At 46.9% G+C, this 22,907-nt stretch overlaps 1 protein-coding gene across 6 annotated transcripts in view; it reads left to right on the top strand.

The window, feature by feature from the left end:
* STRBP (spermatid perinuclear RNA binding protein) overlaps window positions 1-22,907 on the top strand; it is a 128,535-nt gene that overhangs the window by 68,736 nt on the left and 36,892 nt on the right. For 5 of the 6 annotated variants that reach the window (XM_075579359.1, XM_075579361.1, XM_075579355.1 and 2 more), the window contains 6 exons: window positions 4,176-4,341; window positions 10,326-10,470; window positions 18,001-18,095; window positions 18,732-18,827; window positions 19,235-19,346; window positions 22,675-22,772. In XM_075579359.1, coding sequence (XP_075435474.1) covers window positions 4,176-4,341; window positions 10,326-10,470; window positions 18,001-18,095; window positions 18,732-18,827; window positions 19,235-19,346; window positions 22,675-22,772 — 712 coding nt within the window. The remainder of the gene's footprint in view (window positions 1-4,175; window positions 4,342-10,325; window positions 10,471-18,000; window positions 18,096-18,731; window positions 18,828-19,234; window positions 19,347-22,674; window positions 22,773-22,907) is intronic. The other variant, XM_075579360.1, reaches the window with a different exon arrangement.

Genomic DNA, 22,907 nt, shown 5'->3' with positions numbered 1-22,907 from the left:
TCTTGTGGCAAGTGATGTCACCATAGGGAGATAGAAGGGTGTATATAGCTCTACCTTATGCTCTAGAAGCAGGTTCCTCAGAGTTCAGACTGGGGCCTCACTGTGAGGCCTGTAAGTAGGTTTGTGTGTATGGCTAAATGTGTTAAAAAGTGTCCTGTCACCGTTGTTTTCAGTTTTTGGACCGTGCCCATTAAGTAAGCGTCAGTAGCAAGCATCCAAGATTATTCTCACTATTGAGGATGAGGAAGCATGTTTTTAGTAAGGCATTCTCAGCATAGAAACTCCAGAATATGAGGTATATAGTAGCGGGTTGCTTAACCCAAAGCCCAAAGTGTTATTCCATGAAAGGCCCATGTAATATAGGGCATCACTGACTATGCAAGAGACCTGCCAATTTATCATTTACTATGGGTAACAAGCCAAGTACTTCCCCAGCGTATGAGTGACGGGTACCAGGGGAGGAATGTCAGAGTATTATGTTTTGCCATGAGTTGTGCGAATACCCGTGGAATCTTAGGTGTCAGATAAAGCACCCTTTATGTGTTACAAAAGGTTCTTGGCGCATATCTTTTCCCTATCTGTTTATTCATGCCTAGCCTGCACCTACCCAGCACCCTGGAAAAGGTATGAGAGACTGAGCAATGCAATGTATATAGTCACTCTGATGTTAGACTATTCCTCTGCTAAAGAGCTTGCCATTTCCTATTGTGATTCTCATGGCAGAGAGACAGAATGGTGAAACTCTGTACTGATATAGTGGTTTGCGCCCCTACTGCCTTTCGCAGTGTCTCAAACACCATTCAGAAATCTAGACTCTGGGTGAGGGCCATGCTAATTATCGTCCTTCCCTCTCAGATTACTCCACCTCTGGAGGTGACACGCAGTGTAGCTGGCAGTGCTGCATTAACCTTCCAGCTTTATTGATCTGGAAAGTATTTGTTTGCATAAGGCCCGTTCTATAGTGCCGGCGCTTGCTGCGCCGTGTGCGCGCGCGGCATTTATAGTTGGCTGACGTTAGTCAGCCTTTCTATAATGGCGCCGCGCGTGTGCACGGCCAGGAGAGTGGAACCGGCCGACAGGGGGGGGGAAGATGAAAAAAAGAATTTGCGCCGTTACCGCCGCTGAAAGTGTGTGTGTGTGTGTGCGCATATATGTACAATGTTATTAAAAAAAAATATTAAAGGATTTATTTATTTGAAAACACACACATATACATACACACACATACAGTCGCGCACAGTATACTCACAAAACGTGTGCGGCACGTGCACGCACCTTTGCACAGGCACACGCACGGCCGCACACAGTATATAACAGCTCTTATCGGGACACCCTCCTTTAATCCGAGGAACTGCAGCGGAGGTTCACTTGGTAGAAGGCGGGCTCTCATTTTTCTGTTATCATTTGTTATGCAAAAAATCGGAGGCTTTTCATATAAGAGAAGTATGATAAATATCCCCCCCCCCCCACTGCTTCCCGGACACGTTTTCATACAGCGTGGGACTCTGCAATGTGTTTACCTCTCACACTCACTCTGGAATTTTCCCTAACAAAATAATAAATACAGGTGTTATTATTGAAAAGCTTTCAACAAGCAGACTAAAAAACTTATAGATGATGTCCTCTTACTGAAGAGTAATGGAAGGGCTGCTGTCTTGCGCTCTGGGTATTTTGCTCACATAGTCTTATTAATGTGGAGTAATGCCTTGGGTGAGGAAAATGGAGGTGCGGAGTGTCGCCTTGCATATGGAGGGGGACTGGAGGTAAAGAATCAGAGTCTTACCTCCGTTTGTAGTCACCCCTCTCCCGTGATGCTATGTTAGGCAAGTGTCCTTCAGTAGCCGTGCCGGTCCTGGCGGTTGCGTGCAGGCAACTTCTGCAGCTGTAGTGAAGACTCCCACCTTCCCTCTGAGCCGCGCTTCCTGGATCAGGTATCGTCAAGTGGAGAAGTAGCATAAACATGCAGTGGCTTCCGGAGCAGCAGCAATTAATGGCAAAAAGATCTCAATTCACCCAGGATCAAAAATAGAAGGCTTTGTTGTTCATTATTTGTACCATTAGAGTCCATAATCTCCTTCCTACGCGTTTCACGCACCTAGTGCGCTTTGTCAAGTTGTGATACCCCATCCAACTTCTGTTTGAAGCATGCAGAGAGCATGAGACTGGAGTGGAGGTATTTCCAACGTTATGATACGCAATGTGATACAATGGTTAGTTGGGATTTTTCTGTCCCGCAGAGGTCCAGAAGCTGGGTTTAATAAGAGCTTTGGAGATTGCTGTTCTGAAGAAAATATTGGACTTTCTTCATCTGATCACACGAGAGCCGTCACAGCTCCACGTTACTCAACAACGTGGGTGCTTTATGCGGACAGATTTGCCTTCGGAGGTTTCTCTAAGGATTCCACAGGTGCCAGCACCGCATTGCTTTGCGCTTTACTCTATACTTAGCTTGCCCGCGAAAGGCGGCAAATACACGATTTAGATTTGTGTGCGCGTACACAAAAACCGGATTACCTCTAGGTTCTTGTGGTAGTCAGGTTGTAACTTTCAGATTTATTTTGCATTACTAAATAGATATTTAATATGCCTGGTTGCAAAATACCAAATGCGCGTGGCTGAGTGAAAGGGACACGGCTAACACCGCAAGAGTGTCTCTTCTGTTACTGTACTTGGAGACCTCCTCACGTACTACTTCCTGCAGGCTAAGCACTATTTACCTGCGTGAGTAGCCAATTATTCATCGCTCAGGTAGAATGATCTTCCCAGTGGGATTCTGTAACCCACTGCAATCTCTCTACATGATGTAAATAATAGCTTCACAGATGGCGCTTACCATCCTGCATCCTATTTCTCAATATTTTGTCCAAGTAGACGCTAGCAGAAGAGCTACATCCCCCTGGTTTTAACGATACCCCCAGGAGTTCTGTATTGATCCTCATGGAGCATTTGAAAGAGGCAACATATTAAGTATCGAGGGCAGAGATGACTACAGAGGTTTTTCCCTTCATTGTTGGAGTTCATTAGTGGAAGCCTCGGTAGATTTCCTGTAAATTCGCTGCAACTCATTAAGGGAAATTCTCATGCAGATTTCTTGCTTCTCACTGTAAATGGCACTCATCGTAGCCTATCATATTTGGTGTTCTAACTCGCATACACCTATATATATATATATATATATATATATATATATATCAAAAAATAAATAGATGATATAAATATTTTTTGATTATTGAAGCTCGGCTAACACGGTACTGATACCTCTACATGAATATATATATATATATGTATGTATGTTATTTTGAGCTCACACATTCCCAAATTTAATGTTTATCTCACTAATATATTTTACACTGGGGTGTGATTTTATACCTCCTCTGTGTCGGATTGTATACTATTTTTCCAACAGGGTTTTTTAATTAACTTATGAGTACTAAACGGGCATATTTTCCATGATCATAAATATTTAGACCATGTGTTTTTAACCCGTAAACCTTTCCACCAGCAGCCGGTTCAGTGTGCTGTGTATGTCTGCTAAAGACCTGTGTGTATCACTGTGCATCGCCTAAATGTCTAATAGCACCCCACCACTTTTTCATTTATCCGTAATTGGATCTTAATTACATGGGGAGGCGAGCCCTGCAGTCAAAAACAGTCATTGGTCGTGTGTAAGATCCCACTCGCGGTCCAAACATATAATCAGGAAAGCAGATGCCGAGGAGAGAAACTTCAAACTGCTCCCCAGCCGTGTGACCGTGAAAGAGGGAACTGGAACATTACAAACAAAGGGGGTCTCTGGGACCACCCAACCGGCGTCTCCTTTGCAATTCAACAAACAGAACGTGGCTGCAGATAAGAGCCACTTTGGCTGCCTGGGCCGCCCATCCTCTTATCTGCGGTAAGACCTCCGACCTTATTTGACCCGCGGCTTCCTATCATATTTAGGATAAGCCTTATGTCCAGAGGAAGCAGAAGCAATTAAGGGAAATAAACTGTATTTGTGTGTTTAATCCATCACGCTCACACAAGATTTGTTAGTCGGGAGGCATGTTTGGGCCCATGGTACGGTAGGCTTTGCATGAGAGTGACACACTGCACTCACGTTGTGCAGGAAATCTAGAAGAGGATGGCTGCTTAGTAAGCCTGAGCGCCCTGTAATCGCACGCGTTGTTTTTCAGGGATGAAAGTGGCCGGGTGCTGTGCGGTGTCATGAGAATCGGGCTGGTTTCCAAAGGGCTTCTCATTAAAGAGGACATGGAGCTGGAGCTGGTTCTCTTGTGTAAGGAGAAGCCAACAGAGAGCTTGCTGGTCACAGTCAGAGACAACCTTCCACTTCAAATCCAGGTGAGATACAGCTTCATCATTAACCTCTTCCCTACCAGAGGGGCTGGCAGCACGTTGTCAATCGCTTCACACAGCAGTTCTCAAGCGTTTGCACATGATGACACCTCTGACTGAGTTTTTAATTCTGGGGAATGAAATGCACCCAGCCACGTATACACGGGAGTTACAGTAAAGTAAAGGAACTTGACAATGTAACACACTCTCTGGCATTTTTAAATGTTTCTTTCAAAACCTAGAGCCCATCCCAGAGGTTTGTCAGGGGCTCGTGCAACAACAGCGATGCTAAAAAGGCAAAGATCAGGGCTGACTTTATCAGTTTTGTATTGTATTGTATGTCTTTATTTATATAGCGCCATTAATGTACATAGCGCTTCACAGTAGTAATACATGTGGTAATCATATAAATAACAGATAATATAAATAACAGGTCATGGGAATAAGTGCTTTAGACAAACATAACATTAAGGAAGAGGAGTCCCTGCCCCGAGGAGCTTACAATCTAATTGGTAGGTAGGGAGAACGTACAGAGACAGGAGGAGGGAGTTCTGGTAAATGCGTCTGCAGGGGGCCAAGCTTTATGGATCATGTGTTCAGAATGTTCACAGTGCTATTCGTATGCTTCTTTAAGCAAGTGTGTCTTAAGGTGGGTCTTAAAGGTGGATAGAGAGGGTGCTAGTCGGGTACTGAGGGGAAGGGCATTCCAGAGGTGTGGGGCAGTCAGTGAAAAAGGTTTAAGGCGGGAGAGGGCTTTAGATAAAAAGGGGGTAGAAAGAAGACATCCTTGACCAGAACGCAAGAGTCGGGGTGGTGCATAGCGAGAAATTAGGGCTGAGATGTAAGGAGGGGCAGAAGAGTGTAAAGCTTTAAAAGTGAGGAGAAGAATGGAGCGTGAAATGCGGGATTTGATTGGAAGCCAGGAGAGGGATTTCAGGAGGGGAGATGCTGAGACAGATCTAGGAAAGAGTAGAGTGATTCTGGCAGCAGCATTTAGGATAGATTGTAGGGGAGACAGGTGAGAGGCAGGAAGGCCGGACAGCAGGAGGTTACAGTAATCAAGACGGGAGAGAATGAGGGCCTGAGTCAGAGTTTTAGCAGTCGAGCAACAGAGGAAAGGGCGTATCTTTGTTATATTGCGGAGGAAAAAGCGACAAGTTTTAGAAATGTTTTGAATGTGAGGGGCGAATGTGAGAGAGGAGTCGAGTGTGACCCCTAGGCAGTGTGCTTGGGCTACTGGGTGGATGATCGTAGTTCCAACAGTAATGTGGAAGGAGGTAGTAGGGCCAGGTTTGGGAGGAAGTATGAGGCGCTCTGTTTTAGCCATGTTGAGTTTAAGGCGACGGAGGGCCATCCAGGATGATATAGCAGAGAGACATTCAGAAACTTTGGTCTGTATAGCAGGTGTAAGGTCAGGTGTTGAAAAGTATATTTGTGTGTCGTCAGCATAGAGGTGAAATTTGAACCCAAAAGATGTTATTAGGTCACCTAGAGAGAGTGTGTATAGAGAAAAGAGAAGAGGTCCCAGGACAGAGCCCTGGGGTACCCCCACAGAGAGATCAATAGAGGAGGAGGAGGTGTTAGCAGAAGAGACACTGAAAGTACGATGGGAGAGGTAGGATGAGATCCAGGATAGAGCTTTGTTCTGAATACCAAGAGTATGGAGAATGTGAAGGAGAAGAGGGTGGTCCACGGTGTCAAATGCTGCAGAGAGGTCGAGTAATATGAGCAGAGTGTAATGACCTCTGTCTTTGGCAGCATGGAGGTCATCAGTTATTTTAGTGAGGGCTGTTTCCGTGGAGTGCGCAGTGCGGAAGTCAGATTGTAGAGGGTCTAGGAGAGAATAGGTGTTGAGAAAATGGAGCAAGCGAGAGAATACAAGACGTTCAAGGAGTTTAGAGGCAAAAGGCAGGAGGGAGACAGGTCGATAGTTAGAAAGACAGGTAGGGTCAAGCTTGCTGTTTTTGAGTAATGGTATGACTGTTGCATGTTTGAAGGAGGATGGAAAGGTTCCAGAGCAGAGTGAGGAGTTAAAAATGTGTGTGAGCGTAGGGATTATAGTAGGAGCAAGAGGTTTTAGGAGATGGGAGGGAATGGGGTCAAGAGGGCAAGTGGTAGAGGGAGAAGTGGCGATCAACAGCGACACATCCTCCTCTGAGACAGTGGAAAAAGAGTCAAGGAAGGCAGGAGGAGAGTTAGGAAGAGGTGTAGGATGGGAAGAAGAAACAAAGGGGATGTTCTGACGTATGGATTCCAGTTTTTAGAAGTATACCAATAATGGTGGAGTCCCCCAAACGATGTTTTAATGTAATTCCCGTGGAACGTGCAGTGAAGGCGCAGGGTCATTTGTACAAACACTGCGACATGAAATATGAGAGATGGCGACAAGCTGACAAATGGAGGCTGCAGCTGCAATAACCGGCCTGCCCGGTCTGATGGCTTCATTTGTTAAGGCTGTGATTATAAAAGGAACTCACAGCTTCCTCACCAGTCCCTCCCCCGCTGTGTGATCCGCACCTCTGTGTGTGTCTGTCCCGGGCCAGTCCCTCCCCCGCTGTGATATCCGCACCTCTGTGCCTGTCTGTCCTGGGCCAGTCCCTCCCCCGCTGTGTGATCCGCACCTCTGTGCCTATCTGTCCTGGGCCAGTCCCTCCCCCGCTGTGATATCCGCACGTCTGGGTGTGTCTGTCCTGGGCCAGTCCCTCCCCCGCTGTGATATCCGCACCTCTGTGCCTGTCTGTCCCGGGCCAGTCCCTCCCCCGCTGTGATATCCGCACCTCTGTGCCTGTCTGTCCCGGGCCAGTCCCTTCCCCGCTGTGATATCCGCACCTCTGTGCCTGTCTGTCCCGGGCCAGTCCCTCCCCCGCTGTGATATCGCACTTCTGTGCCTGTCTGTCCCGGGCCAGTCCCTCCCCCGCTGTGATATCCGCACCTCTGTGGCTGTCTGTCCTGGGCCAGTCCCTCCCCCGCTGTGATATCCGCACCTCTGTGCCTATCTGTCCCGGGCCAGTCCCTCCCCCGCTGTGTGATCCGCACCTCTGTGTGTGTCTGTCCCGGGCCAGTCCCTCCCCCGCTGTGATATCCGCACCTCTGTGTGTGTCTGTCCCGGGCCAGTCCCTCCCCCGCTGTGTGATCCGCACCTCTGTGTGTGTCTGTCCTGGGCCAGTCCCTCCCCCGCTGTGATATCCGCACCTCTGTGCCTGTCTGTCCCGGGCCAGTCCCTCCCCCGCTGTGTGATCCGCACCTCTGTGCCTTTCTGTCCTGGGCCAGTCCCTCCCCCGCTGTGTGATCCGCACCTCTGTGTGTGTCTGTCCCGGGCCAGTCCCTCCCGCGCTGTGATATCCGCACCTCTGTGCCTGTCTGTCCCGGGCCAGTTCCTCCCCCGCTGTGATATCCGCACCTCTGTGCCTGTCTGTCCTGGGCCAGTCCCTCCCCCGCTGTGATATCCGCACCTCTGTGCGTGTCTTTCCCGGGCCAGTCCCTCCCCCGCTGTGATATCCGCACCTCTGTGTGTGTCTGTCCCGGGCCAGTCCCTCCCCCGCTGTGTGATCCGCACCTCTGTGCCTGTCTGTCCTGGGCCAATCCCTCCCCCGCTGTGATATCCGCACCTCTGTGCCTATCTGTCCCGGGCCAGTCCCTCCCCCGCTGTGATATATGCACCTCTGTGCCTGTCTGTCCCGGGCCAGTCCCTCCCCCGCTTTGTGATCCGCACCTCTGTGTGTGTCTGTCCCGGGCCAGTCCCTCCCCCGCTGTGATATCCGCACCTCTGTGTGTGTCTGTCCCGGGCCAGTCCCTCTCCCGCTGTGTGATCCGCACCTCTGTGTGTGTCTGTCCCGGGCCAGTCCCTCCCCCGCTGTGATATCCGCACCTCTGTGTGTGTCTGTCCCGGGCCAGTCCCTCCCCCGCTGTGTGATCCGCACCTCTGTGTGTGTCTGTCCTGGGCCAGTCCCTCCCCCGCTGTGATATCCGCACCTCTGTGCCTGTCTGTCCCGCGCCAGTCCCTCCCGCGCTGTGATATCCGCACCTCTGTGTGTGTCTGTCGCGGGCCAGTCCCTGCCCCGCTGTGATATCCGCACCTCTGTGCCTATCTGTCCCGGGCCAGTACTTCCCCCACTGTGATATCCGCACCTCTGTGCCTATCTGTCCCGGGCCAGTCCCTCCCCCGCTGTGATATCCGCACCTCTGTGCGTGTCTTTCCCGGGCCAGTCCCTCCCCCGCTGTGATATCCGCACCTCTGTGCCTGTCTGTCCCAGGCCAGTCCCTCCCCCGCTGTGATACCCGCACCTCTGTGCCTGTCTGTCCTGGGCCAGTCCCTCCCCCGCTGTGATATCCGCACCTCTGTGCCTATCTGTCCCGGGCCAGTCCCTCCCCCGCTGTGATATTCGCACCTCTGTGCGTGTCTGTCCCGGGCCATTCCCTCCCCCGCTGTGATATCCGCACGTCTGTGCCTGTCTGTCCCGGGCCAGTCCCTCCCCCGCTGTGATATCCGCACCTCTGGGCCTATCTGTCCCGGGCCAGTCCCTCCCCCGCTGTGATATCCGCACCTCTGTGTGTGTCTGTCCCGGGCCAGTCCCTCCCCAGCTGTGATATCCGCACCTCTGTGCGTGTCTGTCCTGGGCCAGTTCCTCCCCCGCTGTGATATCCGCACCTCTGTGTGTGTCTGTCCCGGGCCAGTCCCTCCCCAGCTGTGATATCCGCACCTCTGTGCGTGTCTGTCCTGGGCCAGTTCCTCCCCCGCTGTGATATCCGCACCTCTGTGCCTGTCTGTCCTGGGCCAGTTCCTCCCCCGCTGTGATATCCGCACCTCTGTGCCTGTCTGTCCTGGGCCAGTCCCTCCCCCGCTGTGATATCCGCACCTCTGTGTCTGTCTGTCCCGGGCCAGTCCCTCCCCCGCTGTGATATCCGCACCTCTGTATATCCGCACCTCTGTGTGTGTCTGTCCCGGGCCAGTCCCTCCCCCGCTGTGATATCCGCACCTCTGTGTGTGTCTGTCCCGGGCCAGTCCCTCCCCCGCTGTGATATCCGCACCTCTGTGTGTTTCTGTCCTGTAAAAGTCCTCCCAGAGCTGTGTCACTTTACTCCAACTCTCTAGTTTAAGGCTTTAAGCTTACCTTTTGTTAACGTTCGCCCAAAATGTCTTTAGTTTAAGTGATTTTCACTGCATCAGGAATGTCTGTGATTGCTATTTCCTCTCCCCTTTATTTCTGCTGTCTGAAACTGTCGGTTTATTATATATCTTTCATCATCACTTATCATGGTTTTTCTCATTTCTTTTTGTAACCTTCAGTGCTGGGTTTGGCTTTTGTTTCTTGCCTTTCCATAAAGATTTAACCTGTAACACCTTTATAATCTCATTATACAGCATTATGTATTCTGAAATTCTGTATGTCGCTTCCATATAATCTAAAATGTGGTATATTTGGTGCTCAGTAACAAATAGTGCAGGAAAGGCTTCTACCTGTAATGTGGATGTCCAGTCTTGCCCGAATCTGTATCATTCTATGTGACTGGCCCATAGAACCACTGGGTTTTTCCTAATTCACCTGCTTTTCTTTAAATATATACTCGGTGTAAATTGATGCTACAAATGCCAGTTTGTCATTGCTTAGTTTTCTCTAGATCCCACGTGTCCGGTTTCCATGAGTTAGTAAGAAGCCTGGCCCGGGCTGTACTGCCCAGTGTCCGGAGCGTCTGCACATGCTGCTGAGCCAATGCTAATGTGATCTTCTTCATTTGGCTGATGTTTCAGACATTTCCACCATAAATAAAACATCTCTGCAATGTGCTGCAGGTCTCGCTGGCACCCAGAGGCTTAATGTGGCTGTTTAAGTCGTTCTTTTGATGTAGCCTTGTGTTTTCTCCCTGATTGTGCAGAGTCGGACCTGTAACCGATGAGGCGCGGTGTTCCAGTTCTGCTGAGGAGAATGTGCTCACAAGCTTCTCAGAACGAGACTCATTCTGACCGCTTCAATCTTTCCTCTGAATTTCAGAAACTCACAGAAGAAACGTACCAAGTGGAACAATGTTTGGAAGAGGCGTCTCTCGTTATCCAGAATTCAAAGGAACCCAAGTTAACGTTGAAAGTTATTCTCACGTCCCCATTATTCAGAGATGAAGAGGACAGGTTGGGTGGAGGTACTTGGTTTTTTCCCCCTCTGTGATTGTGAATTTCAGGCTTTTTGTCACTGCCCACAAACCCTTTTTTATATTTATTGTAATTACGAAATGATGTCATATCTCATTTTAGGAGCAGAGCCTGCAGTTTCCCATCTGTTTCATTGGTATACAAGTGTACATTTAAATAATGAATGGGCTGCATAATTTGGAGAGAGAGGGGGGGGTTCATGTTCTAATGTATTTGTTCATTTTCAAAGTATCCCATTCTCTTGTGCTGTTGTACAGATTATGTTACACAACCTCAGTGCTGTTTCCCGTTTCTATAAAAACGGCAAAATGTCACATTAGAAATTGCCAAAAAAAGGACTTGTAACGTGCACTCTGCCCATGTGGTATTTAATTAATACGTGGACTGACGGTGCAAATAAAACGAAACCTTGTGATAACTAACTTTGTTTCTCGCAGCTGTGAGGTTGGGTAAGTCGTATGTAATACGGTACTAATGTGGCCATGATTTCCTTTATTTGAATTTATTTTTTCCCTCATTTTATGGTCTGTAATATTTGCTTCAGCTTCCCAAGCCTGTCCCTACAAACTTGCCAAGCCACACTGGACCATTGTCAGACCTTTGACCAACAGGCTACACTCTGTCATGTCAACTGAGGCAGCCAGGCCCCCTGGGCAAGATGGGACTCCCTGTCGCTTCTCCCATCTCCACTGTACTCTCTCTCTGTACTCTCTCTCTCTCTCTCTCTCTCTCTCTCTCTCTCTCTCTCTCTCTCTCTGTACACTCTGTCCTTCCCACAAACATCGGCTTATACAGTGTCAAATGTTGGTCAGTTACTGGAGTTGGAAGACTGTAAACAATAGTTTGCTTTCAATGTATTGTTGCTCAGAGATGGGCCCGTGACCAGAATTTATTTTGATATAGTCCCAGACATTGCGCCTTGCTGTATAACAATACAGACAATGTGTAAAATGCAATGTATAATAGCAGGGGAATGCTGATACAATACAGTCATACATAAATGAGCAGCAGTGAATATATTGAGAGAAGATTGAATTAGGGTCTCACATTTTCCTGGTTTCCATATTAACACAGTGTATATAAAATGCTTATAAACATTACAGAAATGTAGTTATGAGGGTTATCTCGCTCCTATAACCCTGAGGTGTTGCAGCAAATGAATGAACAATCCTCTCTATTTGTGTTAGAGCACCTGGTACCCATGCTGTACAATCAAAGCTGAACCCCTTTAATTGCAGCTCCGGGAACCCCTGGTTCTCCAGATACTGACTGGGGAAGTTACCAGCAGCGGAAACCAAATGGGCCCAGTTCAAACCAACCCAGTAATGCTGTCCGATAGGACGGCCATTTAACCCTGTGTAGAAACCAGGAAGTGATTCCTCAGGTAACTTCATCAGCAAGTGTATCGGGGAACGATAGGAAAGTAATGTGTCCAGCTCTGGAGAACCACGTTCCCATCGGTTTAGATAAGGGAACTGCTGCTTCGACCCTACATGGCAAAACCCCCAAGATGTTGCTGCTACTGTTCATAACAGTATTGCTGCCCAGAAACATAGAATAATGAGGCTGCTTATTGCTTGTATTACATTGTAACATTTGTAACCATGAAACCTCAGAATTACATCAGTAACATTCATCAGTCGGCACCTCTTTCTTTTATATTGAAAGGGTTGCAGGGTTCCCACTTTGCTTTTCAGAGGTATCCAAGTGTTGTATCTGCATTCCCCATATTCTTTTTCTACGTAAATGGTGCATCTATATTCATTAGAATATCGGAGCATTTTGGTAAAACTGACCAATATTTCCCGAGGTATGGTTTGACTACGCTAATCTATATCCTAACCAAACGAAGCCGCGTAGCTGCTGTGAACATGTCCTGTGTGTATATCCATGCAGTAAGAATGATGCTTGTGTCTTCATGCGCTGACGTGTTCTCATTCAGCTGGTGTTTCCTCTGTCATGTGACGGGACCTTCCTATGCATGTTATTTTGTGGTGTATGTGCAGATATTGCCAGACACGCATAGCGACAGGAAGCCATACATGTGCTCACACTGTAGCCAGCATCTAACCAGGACAAAGCCATGTACTATACACCAACTCTTTCACAATCTGCTCTTCCTCACTCAGAAAATATTCATCATTGGGAACATGTCCCATAGCCCTGAAATTAAATAATGATTATGGACCATGAAGAAAACATTAATGCAGTGTCTACACACAGGATGAAATGTTATTAGGGAGTAGTCAGGGAAACTGCTTGTGACTGTGTGTCACTGAGTAATGCATATATAATAATGTGACAAGCAGGCCATTACTCACCTCTGTACTCCAGTACCAATTGTGTGTTTTAGAGATTTAGTAATAAAGAGCATAATGCTTAAATCATATACATTAGCACATTTGTTTGTAAGGTGCCAGTATATTGTGCCGTGCAACCGGTGGGAAATGAAATCCAGGGTTGGGAACAAATAATGTGAGAAACAAGTAAAGACGTAACTGATGTGCAACTGGTCCCTGAACACAGGAGCTGACAACCTAAATTTAAACCTCCACGTTTGGATGAGGATCCGCCCAGCTTCCGGGAGACAGAGCATGAAGACACACCATTCTAATGATGTTAATGTATAAGACAGTCTGATGCAAGCCTGTTCTCTCCCTGCTCTCACCCTCTGATCCCTTCATCTGTACTTCTAATAGAATCCTGCACACAGGTGCTGACTGGCTGCAAAACGGTGCAATGTGTCCGAGCTATGGGCAAAGGGACTCCGTCCACTAACTAGACAAGTGTGAACTCCGTGAGCTTCCTAGTGACAGGACACTGAGAGGCAGAGCCTGCTGCTGCCTTTTATTCTCTTACAAAATACTCTTAAATCTGGCTGGAGATCTCTTATTGTCACGGGGGAATAATTCAGGAGGCTGCCGTGCATCGAGCTTCTTCACAAGGCTCTTTTGGTTCTGCTGGTGTAGCAGCACAAACGTGTCCCCTCGGTGCCCTGTGTAGATAACCAGGTGAAGAGGAGGAGAGAGGCTTGTGCTCATTCTGAGCTATTAGCAGGGAATCTTCCGGCACTGCAGCCTCTCTGAGTCAGTGTTTGAGGATATCACAAGTCCAAACTCCCCATTTTATCTAGTCATGGTTCTTTTACATAAATATATGTTTATTCTGATTTTAAAAGGGGTGTTCTGCCTTTAAAGCAGCAGTGGTATGTGCTTATCATACCTAAAGTAAGTGCGGCTTCATAACTGGTATGTGAGCTATGCCTGCCCTTCCACACACATCTAAGAAGGAAAACTAGCTGTTGTATTGTATAGTGATGATGCAGTAAGTTAGTGGCCTGAGGCGGTGAGTGCTGGAAGTGAAGAGGGATTTCATAGGGTACGTAGTCCTACTCACTGCCAAGAAGGTAACACTGCTGTTCTAACCCGGTCTGCCGGATCCAGTCCAGTGTGATCCCAACGTGTAGCACAGACATGCCAGTGATCCCAACGTGTAGCACAGACATGCCAGTGATCCCAACGTGCAGCACAGACATGCCAGTGATCCCAACGTGTAGCACGGACATGCCAGTGATCCCAACGTGTAGCACAGACTTGCCAGTGATCCCAACGTGTAGCACAGACATGCCAGTGATCCCAACGTGCAGCACGGACATGCCAGTGATCCCAACGTGTAGCACGGACATGCCAGTGATCCCAACGTGTAGCACAGACATGCCAGTGTTCCCAACGTGTAGCACGGACATGCCAGTGATCCCAACGTGTAGCACGGACATGCCAGTGATCCCAACGTGTAGCACGGATATGCCAGTGATCCCAACGTGTAGCACGGACATGCCAGTGATCCCAACGTGTAGCACAGACATGCCAGTGTTCCCAACGTGTAGCACGGACATGCCAGTGTTCCCAACGTGTAGCACGGACATGCCAGTGATCCCAACGTGTAGCACGGACATGCCGGTGATCCCAACGTGTAGCACGGACATGCCGGTGATCCCAACGTGTAGCACGGACATGCCGGTGATCCCAACGTGTAGCACGGACATGCCGGTGATCCCAACGTGTAGCACGGACATGCCAGTGATCCCAACGTGTAGCACGGACATGCCGGTGATCCCAACGTGTAGCACGGACATGCCAGTGATCCCAACGTGTAGCACGGACATGCCAGTGATCCCAACGTGTAGCACAGACTTGCCAGTGATCCCAACGTGTAGCACAGACTTGCCAGTGATCCCAACGTGTACCACAGACATGCCAGTGATCCCAACGTGTAGCACAGACATGCCAGTGATCCCAACGTGTAGCACGGACATGCCAGTGATCCCAACGTGTAGCACGGACATGCCAGTGATCCCAACGTGTAGCACGGACATGCCAGTGATCCCAACGTGTAGCACAGACATGCCGGTGATCCCAACGTGTAGCACAGACATGCCAGTGATCCCAACGTGTAGCACAGACATGCCGGTGATCCCAACGTGTAGCACGGACATGCCAGTGATCCCAACGTGTAGCACGGACATGCCAGTGATCCCAACGTGTAGCACGGACATGCCAGTGATCCCAACGTGTAGCACGGACATGCCGGTGATCCCAACGTGTAGCACGGACATGCCGGTGATCCCAACGTGTAGCACGGACATGCCGGTGATCCCAACGTGTAGCACGGACATGCCGGTGATCCCAACGTGTAGCACGGACATGCCAGTGATCCCAACGTGTAGCACGGACATGCCAGTGATCCCAACGTGTACCACAGATGTGACGATCTTTAGACAGCTCTATTGCCAAAATGTGCCAAACTGGTGGAGGTTTCGGAAGTCCGCACAATTTTGCAGCCATTCAGACTCTTACTAAAACTCTTCATAATCACTCATTTACTGTACTTATCTGAAATATATATGTGAGCTTGGAGCAGATGTTTGCATTGAACAGTAGCTTAAATATTATCCTAGAATGAATAATAATGTGCAGAGGAACACAAACCAGTTGGCTTTGCACCCTGGGCAGCTCTGTAGTATTTGAAGGTGCAGTCCCATCTATTTGTATGCATAACTTTGCTTTATTTTCCCTTTCATAATAATCCCATAACTGTAAAGTTCCTTAGTAAAAGCCATTTCTTTTCTTATTTTGTTTTTAAATATGGGATTTTTTTTCCTGTTTTTATTGGGCCTTTTCAGGCGGTCCTGATCACTGCAGTTTTGCAATGTATGTTATATCCCTCACATACCCATAGTGCTCTACGATGCATCACGCTTTGTGTATTCTGTGTTTTTTGAGCTGTACAAAGACACAGTTTTAAGGCCATAAACCATTTTGCACGTATTGGCGTATATATTCCTGCGTGGGACTTCACCTTTAAGCCGCTGCAACTTTCACTTAGGGATGCAAACACGATCTAATCCGAGCGCTGTGACATCCTGAACTTGTTAGTGAGAAATAATGCAATGCAAACCTCTGCTGTGAAGTTCGTCAGGTCTGAAAATACGTGTGTAGCACTTCTGACAGTCTGTATGTGGGACAGGAATTTAAATACAACAAAAGCCACTGTAAGCATTACACCAAACGCAATGCGGCTGCAGTATCCGGGCCCTTTTTAACCGGGAAATATTATTGTATAAAATGTGCGCATTTGATGGTGCTGAGGAGGCAGACTTTGATTTGATGTTTCAGCCATCAAACTGTGAGCTTCGTTAATGAGGAAGAATTCACAAATGTTACGAAGCAAGACTCTGAAGATGAAACAGTCAGGCATTCCTAGCAGATAAGCAATTGTAAATACAATCTAGGATAATTTAATTCAATCATAAACCTCTTTTAAGTCCACATATATTCTGTAAAGCTGCCTTATCAGATGTGGATGGGCTTTGGTAAGCACCCGCCTCTCAGGTTTAGTTTTTTCTAAGGCTTGGCCAGTGTGGGATTTCAGTTGATGTCCCAGCTGTGTATTTAGGCGGCACCTAACCTTCACTCAACACCAACAGAGAGAGATTTTCTAAATCTATCAAACTTCTGCAAGGCTTAACCAGGACAGGCTTATATAACCCAGAAATGTATGTGAAGCGCTATCAGGGCTACTCAAACAATGTCACCTGGGACAGTCCGTGTAAAACTCTCAGACCTTTGCAAAGCGAGTCTGGATAAACAGTGGGGAGCCTTAGTATTTGATGATAGGGTGATAGAAGTAACAGTCCGTTCTCAGTTTGCAGTCTTATAACAGAGGTGTCTCTATCCGCATGAGCTGGAAGTCACAGGCTGACATAAAACCTATAATGCGTGCTAGCTGGTGCAAACCCCAAACACTTATTCACTGGAGCGAACGCTGTGGGCTTATCACATCATTATTAGCATCTCCATGTAATGTATCACGTAATGTTTCATATTATCTGCTGACATGCTTAAAGAAATCTGTTTGTTTGCCATTAATAAGAACAGAACGAGGAGCGGCTCCGGCAGGTCCTGTTTGCCATTAATAAGAACAGAACTTGGAGCGGCTCCAGCAGGTCCTGTCTCCCATTAATAAGAACAGAACTAGGAGCGACTCCGGCACGTCCTGTTCCTCATTAATAAGAACAGAACTGGGCGTGGCTCCGGCAGGTCCTGTTTAATAAGAACAGACCTAGGAGCGGCTCCGGCAGGTCCTGTTTCCCATTTAATAAGATCAGAACTTGCTGCAGGTCCTGTTGTGGCTGTCGAATTTAATATTATCTCGAATTGTACCCTAAAAAATGAAATATCTGTTGGGTTTATTTTTGCAGCTTACAGAAGCAGCCGCCCGCACCCTAATAACACAAATAGGGTTAATGTTTCATTTGATTACTTTTTTCCTAAAGCCGCGATGGCAACTCGTATGCTGACAGGTCACATATCTGGAAGTGCCGAAAACATCAGGGTAGAAAATAGGTTAATCTTAAGCCAGCAATCTTTCCCATTTAGATTTATGGCTTTCATTTGCACATAGCTTATGGGGATGGAAAAGACGACGAATGCGGTGATGCCGTGCTCTCACCCGAGCCTGCCTCACATTTTTTCAGCACCGTGCCATATTTACATTTGAGTGCAAACATTTAAACCGTTCCTGCGCTTTACTTGTGCTAGACAAGCTCCTGTTTATTTTTAATGTCCGATTTCTAGATCGGATTTCGATTCCTTGCCATGCGTCCCCACCTGTCACATTGCGATCATACCGCGGGGCGGACTGAGAAGTGCTACGTGCCTATTTTTATGTCCTGAAATATGTTGTGCATTTTTAATAAGACCCCAGATGGTGCATAGTCGTTATCGATTTGTAAACTTGAAGTGAATGCCTCCTTTGCTTTGTGTTGCACATTACTACTTGAATGGCCTATGGATAAAATAACCACAGTGCACTTTGTGAACCATTCAATTTCTCTGGGAGTCTTATTAGCTTGTTCAGACGCTGCCGTTCTCTATCGTTCCTGTGACAGAATCCCCTTGGTCAAATTGTATCTGTCTTTTTTTTTTTGTTTTGTTTTTTTGTTTATCCCATCTTATCAGTAGAAAATATTGCGATGAAAGATCCTCCGGACTTATTGGACAGGCAGAAATGCCTGAACGCCTTGGCGTCTCTTCGACATGCTAAGTGGTTTCAGGTTGGCTATTTGTTCTTACCTTATTGTTATTGTAGCCTTATGAGTTTGTCAATTGGTTTCTATACGACCTCACATATAATTGCATAATATTCCATTATTACCAGTATGACGACCTTAAAGTAACGCTTGCCACGGGGCAGTGCCACCTACTCGGCCTCCTGATTGAGCCTGTCGTCCATGCTTGATAATAAGCAGGTTTGCCTAGTGACAAAGCCTTCGCCATTTTCGATGCACTGAACTGGCATCCAGCTCAGCACCTATTGGTCAATGAGCCGTCAATGTCAGACAGGGGTAGGCCCAATAGCACTGGTGACCTACTCTCCCACGTGGCCTCCGGCAGTAGAGGGACGTGGCAAGAGGCATTAGCGCTTTCCACATGGGTTTATAATCAGTTGAGAGCTGGCTGGCGCATCTTTATCATGAGGCTACAAAAGCAATCTTTTACATGAAGCTTTTCAGTTACATTTGAAGTCTGCCCTTTCTAAACATGTATTATTTGCCATTCTCTAGTCTTCTTTGCATGAGTCTAATCATTTACTACTCTGTAATGAAATGAAAGAATCTGTCCACGGCCTCTCTAGATAGAGGTGAGGAGTGAGCACAACAGGAGAACTGGAACCATTTTGTCTATTCTAGGCGAGAGCCAATGGATTAAAATCTTGTGTAATTGTCCTGCGCATTCTGCGAGACCTGTGCAACAGAGTACCCACGTGGGCGCCACTGAAAGGATGGGTAAGTAGGTCTTCAAATGAATAAGTTAAAGGTGGAAGGGAACTGCTACTGTTTCACAAGGATACAATGACCCTTACAGCAGTAATAACGGTGCTGTTCCCGAAACCTCATACTCTGTCTCCTTAATGTATAATGCCCCACCACTGAAACTCACGAACCCCGGACCACCTGCCCATCTCATTTGCGTTAGCGGTTTTCACAGCCTATTGGATGCTGACCTTTTTAACCTGCGTAGAAGTGAATGTTCTGTAAGATTCCTAAGTGACAATGAAATGTCTACTTACTGAAGACCAAAGCTATTCCAGTTAAATCTCACTTGGAGCAGAAAACGGTGTACTCCGAATGAATGAATGAGTGTGTTCATGCTCCTTTGTGAGGACTCATCTCTTGTTTCTCATTTCTCTTAGCCATTGGAACTCATATGTGAAAAAGCAATAGGCACTTGTAATCGGCCCCTGGGTGCTGGGGAAGCGTTGCGGAGGGTTATGGAGTGCCTGGCATATGGAATTCTCCTTCCTGGTAAGGCTTTGTTTAGATTTACGTACCTGAACAACTAGAGCTTTGTGTAATGTATTGAGCTTTGGTCTGTGGGATCTAATTGGCAGGAAATGTAAGAAGCTAAACATGGTTCATAGAGTGAGCCTTGTGGCACACAGCGTTACTCTCGGTACACTAAATATAGAAGGTTTTCACAGGTTCTAATAACCGGGGTCCTGATTATTATTTACCCCGCTGCGGTGCTGCTATCATGCACGTGACTGTACATCGGATTTACAGTCGCTGGTCATACACTTGCATGGTACGCTGATAATAACAATGTAAGCTGGATCTACAGACAGTCCCTGGTCATACACTGGATGGTACGCTGGTAATTACAATGTAAACTGGATATACAGACACCTTCCCTGATCATACACTGCATGGTACTCGTGCAATTACAATGTAAGCTGGAATTACAGACAGTCCCTGGTCACACACTGCATGGTATGCTGGTAATTACACTGTAAGATGGATATACAGCAGAGTCCCTGGTCATACACTGCATGGTACGCTGGTATTTACACTGGAAGCTGGATATACAGACACAGTCCCTGATCATACACTGCATGGTATGCTGGTAATTACACTGTAAGATGGATATACAGCAGAGTCCCTGGTCATACACTGCATGGTACGCTGGTAATTACAATGTAAGGTGGATATACAGCAGAGTCCCTGGTCATACACTGCATGGTACGCTGGTAATTACACTGTAAGGTGGATATACAGCAGAGTCCCTGGTCATACACTGCATGGTACGCTGGTATTTACACTGGAAGCTGGATATACAGACACAGTCCCTGGTCATACACTGCATGGTACGCTGGTATTTACACTGGAAGCTGGATATACAGACACAGTCCCTGATCATACACTGCATGGTAAGCTGGTAATTACAATGTAAGCTGGATATACAGACACCGTCCCTGATCATACACTGCATGGTACGCTGGTAATTACACTGTAAGCTGGATATACATACACTGCATGGTAAGCTGGTAATTACACTGTAAGATGGATATACAGACACAGTCCCTGATCATACACTGCATGGTAAGCTGGTAATTACACTGTAAGCTGGATATACAGACACAGTCCCTGATCATACACTGCATGGTACGCTGGTAATTACACTGTAAGCTGGATATACAGTAGATTAGTTTTTTGTTTTTTTTAAAGCCTAACATTTGTTGTTTTTGACAGCTAAATGCAGGCATTTGTGGTGTCTTTTTATGATTGTTTCATTCTCAGATGAAGAATCCGAGTGTGGCGGGAAAGGGGTTAACCAGGCTTATAATAAAGGTCAAGCCCACTTGGTTAACCCTGTAGGGTCTTAGAGTGCCAGCTCTTGGACCCAGATGTCAAAAGTGTATTACTGCAACTGTATACTGATTTTGCGTCATTAAAGAATTATGTGATTTTTTGCCGATGCTGGGATCGGGAGATTTCTAGGCTGTAAGTTTCAGGGTGGGTTTGGCGGAGAAAGTCTTTGCAGAATGTTGTTATGTAGCGGGGTTCCGGAGTTAGGGGATACCGCAAAAGTTGTATCCGGAGATCGAGTGAGACCTTCGGATACAGCTAAACGCATTACTCCGCCAACCTCAGACCCTGGAAACGGTCTTACGACTCACCGCCAGAGTCCCTGCTGTAGCATCTTCCCGACAAGGTAAATGGGTATGAAGGGGTTAAAAGACATCTGCAGGTATACACAGAGTCCTTAGTATAGCAGAGGTACCCACGTACATGCCCAGGTATACTGAACCTAGTTTAGGGGTTCAGGGAATAACGCCACCTAGGTGATAAAAGCTGAGAGTTTATTGGGGGGTAAGGAAAATGTTTAATTCATGTTAGAATAAAGCTGTGTAAGTTAGGTTTTAAAGTGTAGCAACAGTTAAGGTTTTCACTCTCTCTCACCCCAACAGACTTAGTGCATGTTAATTCAGAATTGTAGAAAAGTATAGATTATTGAAACCAGTATGTTTAAGCAACTGTGTGTTTAAGATATGGTTAACCTTTATGCATTAAATTAGACAGGATCTTTAGTTTGCAAAAACCCAGTGGGGGGCTTATGGCTAATAGATGAAAGAGACATTTGTCCCAGAGGTGCGATCTGTTGTGTTGGCAGGAAAGGCAAAATAAACACCGATATCCTTACATCGAAAGGAGCCATTTGGCCTCGCTAGACTGAGTGGCATTCATTAAGGAAGCAGGATGCTATGTGGGATATGGCATGGGGCTACAGAAGAGATCAAATTGAGTGACCTTATTAAATATGAGAATATCATGAGACGTCTTCTGCGGAATATGATAAAAAGTACATGGGTGTATCGGTGGGACCAAGTCGCACATGATGGTTACAGACACGTGAGGTCTAGCAGGTCCTAAGAGACAGATATTAATATTTCCCTTAATTGTAGGATGACCTGGTTATGTTTAGTATCATTGGGACCGACATGCGTGCCGGAATGTATTACGTCTCACGTGTCAGGAAGTATTATAGAACTGAAGTTATGAGTACATTTAGATACGAAAAGCCGTTTTTAAACGTCCTTTGGGGGAGGAGTTTTACTCTCGGGTAAGACTGCCAATCTCACCACTGATTTACGACAGGGAGGTATTATGTCTCCAGGTAAGTAGGCCTGGCTAGATATGCTAAGTGGCTGAAATGCAAAGTTGGCACATGCTCGCAGCATACATTGATGCTTCGACCAGGTTACCTGAAGTACTGGCGGAGCATGCCCATAGGTGGGGGGTTTGGTTCCCACGCAGTGATTCGCTGCAGACTGAAAGGATGAACTCTGAAGTTTTTGAAAGTTCGTACAGTCAGTGGGGAAGTCAGTTCCATCTAAGAGTTCCATCAGTTCTATCATGTAAAGAGTTCCATCAGTTCCATCTAAGACTCATCTAAGTTCCATCTTGTGTGATTCACCTGAGATTCAGTCCCATTTGAGAAGTTCCAGCTCCGAGTAAATCGTCTAAATTTCTCAGAGGATAAGTGACCATTATTTTGCTGTGTGTTTGCAACTAGGAAAGATTAGTTTTGTTATCCCAGTTTCCAAAGTAAGTGTGTCTTTTTCCTGTAATTTGTGTAACACAGTTGTGTACGTTCCTTATGTGAATAAATGCAATTTATTTTATCTCTCTGCTTTTCTCAATCAATGATCCCGGTAATTAAAGTGTTGGTAAGCCTGGTCTACCGTGACACCGAGTCTATCTGTACAGACCTTGGGGAACATGGAGACGTAGCTGTGTGTATTGTGATCTGAGAGGTGACAAGTGTCATATATTTAATTTCTTCTTTCTGTAGGTGGGCCTGGTCTACACGATCCATGTGAACGGGAGCCGACTGACGCCCTGCTTTATATGATTGTTAAAGAGAGAGAAGAGATCACACACAGTGCGCAGGTACCCAGCAGACTGTCTTTTACATGCCCCGGATCTGATACAGCAAAGTTCACGTTATTATTCTCAGGCAGCGAAGGTCAGATCCTACAACTGCCACCATGTGTCCCATTTACTCGGCAATGTAACGCCTTCCTC

Source organism: Ascaphus truei, chromosome 21, assembly GCF_040206685.1.
Source record: "Ascaphus truei isolate aAscTru1 chromosome 21, aAscTru1.hap1, whole genome shotgun sequence".
In the NCBI taxonomy this organism is placed as follows: domain Eukaryota; kingdom Metazoa; phylum Chordata; class Amphibia; order Anura; family Ascaphidae; genus Ascaphus; species Ascaphus truei.
The sequence above is the reverse complement of the archived record's forward strand: the minus strand, read 5'-3'. Positions and strand labels throughout refer to the sequence as shown.